Source organism: Haliotis asinina, chromosome 8, assembly GCF_037392515.1.
Source record: "Haliotis asinina isolate JCU_RB_2024 chromosome 8, JCU_Hal_asi_v2, whole genome shotgun sequence".
NCBI classification, from domain to species: Eukaryota; Metazoa; Mollusca; class Gastropoda; order Lepetellida; family Haliotidae; genus Haliotis; species Haliotis asinina.
The window spans coordinates 65278488-65290727 of NC_090287.1; the positions used below are offsets into that span (position 1 = coordinate 65278488).

General features: G+C 41.7%; 1 protein-coding gene across 1 annotated transcript; it reads left to right on the forward strand.

Moving 5' to 3' along the window:
• Positions 1–8695: 8695 nt before the first annotated feature.
• Positions 8696–11564, forward strand: LOC137294827 (uncharacterized). Its single transcript, XM_067825948.1, has 2 exons — positions 8696–8910; positions 10605–11564. Exons 1-2 carry the CDS (start codon positions 8785–8787, stop codon positions 10908–10910), a joined length of 432 nt encoding a protein of 143 aa, XP_067682049.1. The 5' UTR covers positions 8696–8784; the 3' UTR covers positions 10911–11564.
• The last annotated feature ends 676 nt before the right edge of the window (positions 11565–12240 follow it).

Consider the following 12240-nt stretch of genomic DNA (forward strand, 5'->3'; position numbering starts at 1 on the left):
GAACTGATTAACAGTTTGATAAGGTATTACAGAACTGGAAAAGATCGCTATTTTGAGCTGGTGTTTTTGTCTTTATTTTCTCTTTACATTTATAGCCGCACTCTTTATCTGAGAGACCTTGTCATAATACGGTAATACAGAACTAGAGAGGATCGCTCATTTGAGTTGATGTTTTTGTCTTTCCTTTCTCTTTATTTTTATACTCTTTATCTGAGAGACCTTGTCATTATGAAGAACAACACGCCTGTCACGTGTGTCTGCCAGACTGCCAATTACACCTGACGAGGACTGAATGGGTTTATTCCAAATCCTTTTTGGGGAAATTAATTTTTGTCCATTTCATGTTGTTACGGTTAATAATTTGCCGTGACAAAAGGTATGAGAAATCTCCTGAGAACCAGCAAAATATATCACAGACAAGTCTATAATATTCAATAAAACGTATTGAACTGACAAGTGCAAGGTACAAGGTTCACAATAGAGGTTTCTATTACAATGAAAACCTATAGTAATGGGCCACAAATATAATATCAACTCACCAAAGTCTTTGTTTTCAGTGAGAAACAGTTCTACTAAATCCCGAATGTACGTCAGTCTTGAGGAAGAGGCAGACAGATGCAGATAGACCGAAAATGACACAACTCCAGCGTAAGTCCGTGTGGGTGGTTAACAACCAGCCTTATATATACACAGTCACTGATTCTTCAATATTCCAGCGAAGCGTCGCGATAGGGGCTCGTGTTTATCAACAATCAAAAACGCATACAGTGGAAACCTGATAAGTAAAGTTTCAAGGGACTCGTCAAAACTGTTTACTTATCAGGTTTTTTACTTATCCAGACTTATCAATATCTGCAAATCACATAATAGGAGACAAGACTTGTAAGTAAGATAACATGTTTTATTGCACAACATTTCACTGACTAAGTATACAACATAAACAAAAGTACTCAATTTCAGTACTCAGAACTCATCTCCAGGTCCAGAATGACACAAAGGGCGTAATCGTAAACACTTGTCTAACTTATGGCTTAGTTCACGAAAGTTTCAAATTTCTTCTCACTTGGAAAACAGAGCTCGTTTTCGAGCATTTGAATAACCAGACTGGTGGTGGCATTACTTAATTTTGTCCGAATTTCTGGTCCAGTTGTACAAAGTAGCAGTGGGTATATCGAATTTCTTTGCAACATCTGACTTTGCCAAAACATTTTCAATTTCTATAAGAGCAGCGAATTTGTCCTCGATAGACACTGACACAATTTCGCGTTTACCTTTGACAGAATGATCGATCTTGGTATCCCCCTAGCCAAGCTAGGTCCTTCGCGAGATTGTTCAGACTTTTTGCCAGAAGAGACTGACAATAAGATTTTTCCTTGTTTTTTATACATTCTAGTTTTTGTGTTAAATAAACAAGCATTTCTTTTCAATTAATTCCATTCTAAATTCACCGCGAGATTTCAGCTTTTATTTCTTGTCACGTGACCGCAATGGCGGCCCGCTTCAACTCATTTATCATTTGAAGTGGACAAACTTCATATGCAGAAGAGTGTCGACGGGGAGGCAACTCTAAAGCGCTAACTTAAAATGCGTGCCGCTAAAATACTAATACCGATGATACGAACCCACAATAAATATTACTCAAAACTCTCAATATCGTGACCCAATAATAACTATAACTTAATCAATAACAATACAAATTCCAGGAAATACACTCTCGAAACAATGTATCTAGTTCTCTATTCAAATTTACAAACAAGCGCTATTTCTCGAATGTGGTGTCTATACACAGTGCAAGGGGCTTTGACTAAACGTTTCAACGCCAAACACTGAAGTCGATACTGTGGGCACCTTGAGTAGGCGGACCCATTCAGTAACATTAGCTGCAGGAGTGGTTTCATGACCGACATTATGATGTCATATTTCACGTATCAGTGACCAAACTGTACGTTTCCATGGTTTTGTGTTTCAAGCGAACAATTGCCTTGTATTTCCATGTGTCTGTGACAGATTAGGGCAGCTTTAGGGCAATACTATGACAAGACACTTTCAGGTAGGGATGGGGGGATGGACGATAGGGCATGTGCTGACCAGCAGTGTAATAGAAGTATGGTCACGTTCATCCCAAGGTTTCCCTTCCGAGTTCAGATCCAGAGATCCGGAGATCCGGAGATCCGGAGATCCAGATATCTGGAAGGCCATGTCACGACACCCTGTGTTAGCTGATGATGGGAAGATAGCGATATTTTCGATATATTGTTCGATTTAACAACCCCAGGGGAAGGCCGACGTCACTCCTCACACTATTATCAGTCCGTCCCAAATGTGTATACCTATCGAAAGCATTTCTTTGCAAAACGGACAGTTCGACGTCGTCTTGTGGGAATGTTTAGGGATTCGTCAGTTCCGCACAATCCATGCGTGTTCGATGCTGCTCCAGGGTTGTTGTCCATGCATGACTGTCACTGCAAACACAAACACTAATCCTCTGCGTCTGATTTCCACCGCTCACGGACCAGTTCTGGCTGTTCGGTCCGATACCTCCATCAAATGGCCCCGTCAGTAACAGCATATCGCTGACGTAGATGAAAGAACGTTGGTGGTGGTGGTACCTCTCGGTTAACCACGTCTTCTTTGAATTGAGGCGCGTGTTCGGAATCACCTTTCTGCAAACATCAGGATCAAATTTGGTAGATCAGTAGATCTGTAGTGCAAGTTCTATTGTATGTCATCTAGGTTAGTTTGGTGTGATTGAGTTGTAGTGCTCTCTGAAGGGGTGATTTCCAAGACGCAGTCGTGAATATTCACTTACAAAAAAAGTTAATTGTCGAGCAATGCATAATCAGCTCACTACTTCCAGCCCAGTTGTCTGTGTTCAAGAGCTGGTTCAGTCGTTCCAGATGTTTTACCGTTGGGAATGACTGGATTAAACCTACCTCGCCAATAAAATACTATGCCATGTCATGATCTATACGTGGTGTTTCCCTTTACACTCAGGCTAAACACTTCTGTTTAGGTTAGCGAAGGTCAAGGTCACTACAGAGCTTGCCAGACACGTAGACACATACGTTTGCAATGTCTCAATATGCAACGTACACACTTCGAGTTTAGGTTCACAGCAGCACGTGTTAGATTTCGTTACCAAATAAATCACTTATTGCGCATGTATGTATGACCCTGTCCTGTAATTGATATAAATCCATACATATGTCTCCGAGAACGGGATGCATATGACATCTTTAACGTATGATAGAGATTAATTCACAGAGAACATCAACGTGAGGTTTACACAATGTAAATAGAAACTACTAGAAATTGGTAATTGTTATCAGAAATTGTTTTACAGGCTTACACCAAAGTTGAAAATGAAATAAAATGGATTGCCTCAATTGGTTGTAGTTGTCAGTTGCAGTTTCTATTATAAAATGCAATATTTAATGCAATATTATAATATATCTGCAATAAAATGCATTGTTTCGAGTGATTTGAGAGTCAGATTTTGGAATAATATGAGTTGTTTAGAAAGTATTCTGAAGAATATATGTTCAGTTGCAGATTCAAATGCGTATCGAAATGCTAGATGATGCATTGGTCACCACTTGTGCGATTAACCGTTCAAACCGTTCAAACCGTTCAGATCAGTGCAGCATCTATACAGTTACAATATATTCACTCCAAATGTTCTGCTGTGGGCCTTTTAATACACCGCATTAGTATAGTAATGTTGAGCTTAACAATGCCGCATTCCAGAGTTAGTATATGAACGTTGAGCTTTACAGTACAACTTTCAGCAGTGTCTATATGCGTCGACGGTCACGTGTATACATAGGCCGCATGAAATCATAGGCGGAACCAGGAATTTTCAAGTGGGGTGGAGGAGCGGGGGAGGGGAGACGGGTTCAGTACTTGCCAAGTCTCTGAATGTTAACTTCAATGTGGACTTTAGTCATTTTCAAAAGGAGCAACACATACGCAAGCACACACGCAAGCACGCACGCAAGCACGCACGCCGACTCTGCCAATGGTAATGCTAGTGTGATTGTTACCTTTGTAGGTTAGGCATGGTCTTCAGCAATCAATGTTTGTGGTGAACATGGGTTCGTCACTTGACGTCATCGGGTCGCAGTTGCACTGATCAATGCTCATGATGTTAATCATTTTATTACACACCCATGTAAACTTAGGATAGTAACACACGACTGCCATACGGATGACGTGGTCAAATTCCATACTGATCCCCGGCGTCTTCTACTTTCTCCAAAACTCATGAAAACGGGTTAATGCAAGAAAAGAGGGTATATAATAAACACAGAACTTCATAGTGCAATTGGATGTTTTTGTATTGAACGAAAAGACGTCATGGTCTGGCTGCTCCCATGAAATCTTCTCGTTCAATACAAAACACTCATTTGCACATGAATGACGTTTTGTATATTTAGTATTGTCTGGTTGAGAATTTATAATTTACTGACGTCATACTGCTGGAACAAACAAACAAACAAACAAACAAACAAACAAACAATGTCTATCGTCTGTTGTAATAATACAAGCACGCAGTATGTGTGCACGTGTTCATCCATGTAAAGCAAGTGTCCGAATCGCACACGAGTCTACACGAGTCTGTATTAACAAACCATCGTTGCGTACACAAGCGTCTACTTTAGTATTACATAGTGTGTACACGTGTGCATACAGGTGAAAATAGCACACGGGTGTCCCAAAGTACACATGTCGCTTTATTTGTACAGATGCCACGTCAGGAAACATAGAATATAACAACCAGCGGTCCTCGCCCCCCGCCACGACCACAGCCATATTTGTTATTTGATGTAATACTGTCTACCTGTGTCAGCATCCCCCGTGCCTTGTGCCAGCTGGTGTCCAGTAAACACCGTAAAACATTGATTTGCGAAATATCGACAGCAACGGCTGGCTTCGGGGATGGTCCACAAGTGCATGATCGACACTTTTGATAGATTGTTTCGCTAGTATTGTGTGAAGTTTTTATACAGTCAATATTAGCACTTGGTAATGGCGTCGTTTTGATGTAATTTCAAATGTAGGAGAATCCCTGGAGGTCAGTATGCAAGCAGCCTATGTATGCACCACTGTGCTGTTTTGATTCAGCCTCACACCTGTGAACATCCGGGTTCCAATTGGACTTCAGGAACCCATACTTTTCGTAAAAGGGGGTTCGGCTTCCTTCCATTGTCTGTGCTGATGATGTCATCCTTTCAATCTAGTTTCTTCAACAAATTAAACACAGTATATGCAAATGTTAAATAAACTAAGGGGTGACTTTTCTAAAGTCTTCTTTTATTTCTTCGTACGCATCAATCACCGCATATTTCAAAGTCCCACATGTCACTTCAAATACCTATTAGTTTATGCTTAACGTAAGGAAGGAGTTGAATAACCCGCTTATAAGAAGTCCAACCATTTAAAGGGGAAATCAACATACGGTCTTCTGTCCCAGGGAACATTCTACGGTCTGTGAACAATGTCTGGATAATGATCAGGACCACAGTGTCTTATCGATGCTCATTTTGCATTATTTACAATTCACCCATTCAGTGCACAGGTGATTTTTTTTCAGACGAAACAACAATGAATTTTGATATTCTCAAACAGATGCTAGCGGCCTAGTATAATACTGAACATACTGATTTTTAACCTTTCAGTAGATAGTCCACCAAAATCCCAGAAAACCAAAGTCGTCGTCTTGCCAGCTAATGGAAGAGTCTTTCCTCGTTTTACAGAGACGACATTCGGGATCTCTGTTGTTTTGGATGTTGTTATTAACGTTTGACCCGTCCAAGGTGGCAAATCGCTCAGCAACACCTGTATGGTCTGCTCCCAAACAGGGCAGATGTTGAATCAACGATCAGAGAACCAGGGCTAAAATTATTATAGTTAGTTCACCTATAGGAATCCTCTCAGTTCTGACATTCGAGTGGTAATTGACTTTGTGGCGTGAGGAGAGTCGTCCATCATCCACAATCTAATCATGCACTTTACCAAAGTTTTTCAAATTTAAATCTGGATTTAAAAAAGATAAACATATTTTCAAAATGTATGTTTTGTAGGCTATCTGCGTCCGCACATTTTACTGTGACCCCTCAACATGCGTCTTCTCATAATGGCTTTATTTCATCATGAAGTGGTAAGTCAAGTTTATGATATTTCGTGGACTGTATTTGAATACTGCATTGTTTTGCATCGAAAGACAGCTTTGACAAGGCAAGGAGGCCACATCTTATCTGTGTACAGGTTTGAATCGCGGCATTGAAAGGTCTAAACGATCTGCAATAGGTATGATGTTTAGACACTTCTGTATCAACACTCGGTCAACTGACAGACGTGGAGCGTCAAAGATATGTGCAAGAATATCCTTCACGGCGAACAAATATTTTTATATCTATTGAATGTGTCCCTGAAAGTGTCGCAGGACAGTTGGCACTGGAACCTTTGTGGAACAATTCGTCGACTTCCATGCCGAAAATGATGCTGTGTGTTTGTGATTGCCTTGAAGTTTGGCGGATAACGTTCGAATATTCCATTAGTTCAATTCAGAATGAAATGTTGTAAAGTGATTGACAGTGAGTGTAACTTTAAGAGACAGTGCCCTTACTCTCAAAACGTTCGTAGCCCTAAGACTTCTTAACTTTGATTGTGGCCATTGTGTTAAGAATGGGTTTATGAAGTTCTTAGGGCTACGAACTGTTTTGAGAATAGCTAACCAGACTTGAAAGTTAGTGCTCGTGTCTACAAATATTCAGTAGAGATTATTTTGTTTTCGTTGCTTTTGATTATTGTTCTTTGTAAAGGATCGCTTGCCCTACGACAACCCTGATGTTTTGCATCACAAACTAAATAACAAAACTTCGCAGCTCTTTTTTCCATGGTATTTACAAGCAGACAAAACTCTTCTCTCGTAGGTCAGGCCGACAGTACAACGACCATACAAACTGTAGATTAACATTCATCTCGTAATTTACATGCATGGTACATTGGGAATCATGGCACGAATTTCTCATCATACTATAAGTTATCATGGAATACAACCTTACGAGGGACTGATAAAACCCCGTATTTCCCTCGACACGATGTGATAACGCATTTATGTAGCTGAATGTTTTCACTAAATCAAAACAAAACAACACGCATCGAATCGACTTGCTGCCATGTTGACACCAGCTGATCGTTTGACCTCAATGCACCGCACGTTACTAAAGGCTTGTCGATGCACGCTTTTCTCACTTCGCGTCGTCACCGAGGCGTAGCGGGGTGATATGACTTAAGTAGCGGGAGTACACAACTTTTATATTCCCGCTCGCGGATCGTGATGGATGTCCATGGCATTTTATCAGAGTAACGTGGACCAATCAAAACTCGACATTCTTACATGAGGTTAGATAAAGATATGTATGAGAAAGCAAAGAGTGTATGTATCACATCAGGATTTCATAATTTAGTAGGTTTATCTTTAACGGACGATTTATAAGACTAACGTGAGAAACTTCCACATGAAATGAGAATGTGTGCCAACTATAAGACATATACACTACGATTGGCCATAGAATATCGAAACTTAAGTTTTACGCCGTCTTCAGCAATATTCCAACAATATCATGTTGATGCACAGAGGAGTTTGATTCACACACTGTACCCAAAGGGGGGAATCGAACCCGGACCTCTTCCCGATATCAGAGATCATGGAAGACTGGCTTGACACGTTCTCTCTCTCTCTCTCTCTCTCTCTCTCTCTCAATATATATACACACACAGACAGACACACATACATACATATATACATACATACACATACGTACACACACACACACACACATACACACACACATGCATACATACATACATACATACATACATACATACATACATACATACATACAAAAAAATATAGATGTTGCTGGGTGCTATAAAAACTTCAGTGGGTTTTTCTTTCCTCTTGCGCCGCTTTCAACACTATTCCAGCACTATGAAGGCAGGCGACACCAGAAATAGCCAATATCCTTTGTATCCACGTAAGGAATCGAACCAGGGTTTTCAGCGTGACGAGCGGCTGATTTCAGCATTAGGCAGACATTATCATAACAAACGGCGAGAAAATGACTCATGTTATTAGGTGTACAACTGCTTATAAGTCTTCACAAAAATTGAGATAGCGCTACTCTATCCTTTAACTCGAGGGTTTAACAGGACGTGTTTTCACTGACAAACCCAGGTGAACAATGCATCTTCCTTGTAAAGGTTCATTTGTTGATAAAGGCATTATTAATACTCACACGCTGGCGTTTATGGGCCGGAGGGGGTCATAGGCTAGGGGTGGAAGAGTGTGTGTACGCTGCTGGGATGGGGAGGATAGCAGCGATGGACAAATATATACGTGGATTCTTTTTCAAATATTCGTGGAGCTATTTCCTTTAACAGTTACACATCATAAACTTTATGTACGTATACTTCAATAATCATACCAGTGCATATTAGACTACGCAGCTATTTTATAGCTGTTTATATAGAGGGTTATTACCGTGAGAGACACGAGTCTGTTTCAATATATCTCAGTTCGTTAGTGGTCTTTGAGTGCCGCACTTGCGAGACCCTACAGCTGTAAATGAACTCTCCCAAGTCTGTGTGCGGATGGGCTTATTGAGAAGGGTATAGGTAGCACAGCAACATTCTCTCCCCTCGGTATCACATTTCGCCCTGGTCGCGGAGGAGGAACCACCATGTTGCCAACTTTCGCCAACTTAAGACAGTTTTGAAATGTCTAGTTCTAACTCAATGTCGGAGTCGGTCGTCTCTGAGGTGCCTCCGTCCACGGGGCTCCCGCCCTCGTCCCCCAAGGTCGGTAAAACTGGGGGTGGTATTGTGAGGAAGAGAAGCGTCCGAGTAAGTATATATAGCGTAGATGTAAACACGACTGTCTGTCTGGATGGGGTGCGTGCATTCTTTAACTGTTTCCCAAAGACGACCTTTTAAACATGATTTAGTCCACCAAGCAGTGTGGGAATAAACAAATGTTGGAACAACTTTATGAATCAGAACAGACGCTACAGTGAACATGCTACTCAAATTTCACATCCTAATACTCCTATACTATAGCCAGGTGATATCTTATAATGGTGTTTATGTAAACATCGCCTCAGCACCACTGTCAGCAGTTGTGTGGTGTAATTCATTAAAAACACATTTAGACAGTGTGAATTCCGCCTTCTGTATATGGACAGTCAAACTACACGACTGGAGCCCCTTAACAATATTATACTTCAGCTGTAAACATTCACAAAGTTTATGACACAGTCCCCTTTTACGTAGGTTATCGGTTAGTAAGTAGAGGCCAACCTATACAATAACTTTACCGTTATGGCCACATAACTGTAATCTAGCGTCTCGAATAAGACAAGGATGCACTAAACTTGTTCAGTGTATACAAGTTCGGTGACGCATGACTCACATAATCAGGTACCCCAATCTCACGAGGATTTGCTTATGTTATTGGCATTCAACCCGCGAGCAGTTCAGTGACAGTTTATATTTTGACGGCTTGGCTGAGAGTTCTATCGCCTTGGGTCAGATCACAGGGCAATGGTGTAATTAAGACCATCGTTCACACGAGCTCGCCTCACTAGGGCCTAAGGCAATTAGTGCTGCTAATATGGGGAAAATATATTTCACTAGTTACGTTACATGTACTTCATACTATTTGTATATTTAGAAAAATGTGTGGTCTTAGTTAATGAAGACTTTTGGTGTTTGAAACTTTAATATAGGGGTTGTCTTAATGTCTGTAACTTGAGACCGTTCTGGCATTTTACAGTAATTAATGTGGGAGTGCATTGTGTAGAGCCTTGCCTACCTCTGCGACATGACATTGCAGCTGAGTAAGTGAATTTGTATGCATTTAACGTTTTGGGAGTCCTTTCATTCATTAATCTGAAAACTACCTGGAACCAGAACTGTCGTGTGTTGTCATTGTCAGTATGCATGTTTCAAGATCAAGCGTGAGCACTGCTTGGTCATATCTGGTTTCACTAGTGTATTACTCTGTCGGTAATAGTGTAAACATGTTTGGCCAGTTGAACGTAGTGGTTTCTATGGTCGGTCATTTGAACAGTGAGGATTGGTCAGTTAACGACGAAGATATATATTCTATGAGGTAATTAGCCAATTTTAAGCGATTGTGTATATTACCTGTGGCGGGCAGTCATTTGCGCATGACGATATCCGTTGTATATCCCAGTGGCGATCGGTCAGTCCATAGTGATAGTTTACATTCTCAGTGAAGACTGGTCAGTTGAGCATGACGGCTCAGTGTTTTTGCATTGAGTTTTCTACGATTTGACGTTATCCATAGTCTAGGACAGTGAGTGAGTTTAGTTGTACGCCCCCTTTAGTAACACTACAGCAATATCACGGCGGGGGACAACAGAAATGGGCTTCACACGTTGTACCCATGTAGGGAATCGAACCCGAGTCTTCGGCGTGACGAGAGAACGCTTTGTTCAATGGGGTACCTGGGAGTGAGGCGATGTACTGGTCATTCAGGGTGTGAACGTGTGACTGAGGTAACTGCCATATTTCAGAGATGCATCTCCACGGGCAAGGAGGAGGCCATTCCACTGACATACGGCCGTAACAGGGAGGAGTATGACAAGATCGTGGAGAAGGTGATGTCTGACAAGGCTGTCCAAGACGCCGTCGAGAGTCTCTTGGAACGCTGGAAGATGATCATGATTATGTACGAAGACTGTATGAAGATGGTTGATGACTGGGATGAGCGACAGGTGAAGAAGGCGGAAGCCATTGATGTGTTTCAGCTGTTGATCGCAGTAATGATGGCCGTCTCAGCTCTCATACCCGTCATGTGTTGTGTCTACAAATATGGATGAGGAGCATCATCTGTGTATTTATCGTTGAAGGTTCTGGTTGTCGTTAGACGTTCCCACACAGGAACAAGAATATGGGTAGCGCTTGGTTTTGAAGTAGGCGCGGAAGACGACAATGGTTCAGTCCAATGCCTGACGGAAACCTTCCTGTCGTCTGCGCATGTAAACGCTCAGGGATATGGTAATTCTCTGAAACGCACGTGTGTGGTAGTGAAAAAAAAGATGTTCTGGTATTGCATGCATGGCTGTCTGTTTATCGGTTTCCGAAACCAGATGCAGTTAGCTCATGGCCGTGTACTAAAGGCAGGCCACTAAATGGAAAACACTAGTTGCAGATGACACACGTTTATGACCGTTTCCCCATGGAAGCCGTATTAGCACAAGAGTGTTGACAGAAGTACATCCGGGAACACTGCAGGCGTGATTTACGTCCACCTGACGACGGACACGTCACCAGGGACAGAATGGGCATCACACATTAAGGGGAATTAAACCTTGGTGTTCGACTTGACGAGCAAACATATCCATCACAAGCCTACACCGCCGCCCAACAGTGCACACTACAAGAATCCTCATTCAGTGATCAGCGCTCCTGGTGTTAGTAGACGTATTATGATATCACGCCATTAAGAAAATAAACAAAACCCTCCAAAAAAACACGTGGTTGTTCTCGTACAATCAAGAAAATCTGTGTTCTGTGAATTTGTGATCAAATCACTCACGAGGGGCATGTCACGTCAAGTGCAGCTGTTCCAGTAGTGAGTGAGTGAGTTTAGTTTCACGCCGCACTCAGCATTATTCCAGCTATATGACGGCGGTCTGGAAATCCAGTGATCAACATATCCATCACAAGCCTACACCGCCGCTGCCCAACAGTGCACACTGGCTTTACAGATTCCAATCACTTACATTCCTGTCAGGGCCTAGCAGAGTAATTTAGGTGTAGCTGGGATTCGAACACACAACTGTTGACACCTGGCTTGAATATGGTCTAATGTTGGTTTCCGAACTCACGTATGACAGAAACTACATCACTGAAGAGCTCTCTCTCTCTCTCTGTCTATATACATATGTGTGTGTGTGCTTGCGTGCGTGTGTCTGTCTGTCTGTATGTATTTATATCTGTCATGAGGTCACAGATCAGTACATACAAACTGTCAGGTGACTAAATACAAACCATCAGTGGATGAGGTCACAGACAGTCCAGTAGGTGACTAAATACATACAGTCATTGGATGAAGTCAGAGACCAGTAGGTGACTAAGTACATACAAACCGTCAGTGGATGAGGTCACAGTCAAGGAGGCAACTAAACACATACAAACAATCAGTGG

Bases quoted from the DNA above. Each gene is read 5' to 3' on its own strand.
- LOC137294827 (XM_067825948.1), top strand. From the start codon at position 8,785: ATGTCTAGTTCTAACTCAATGTCGGAGTCGGTCGTCTCTGAGGTGCCT. The intron at 8,911-10,604 runs GTAAGTATATAT...GCCATATTTCAG, and splicing joins TGAGGAAGAGAAGCGTCCGA to AGATGCATCTCCACGGGCAA.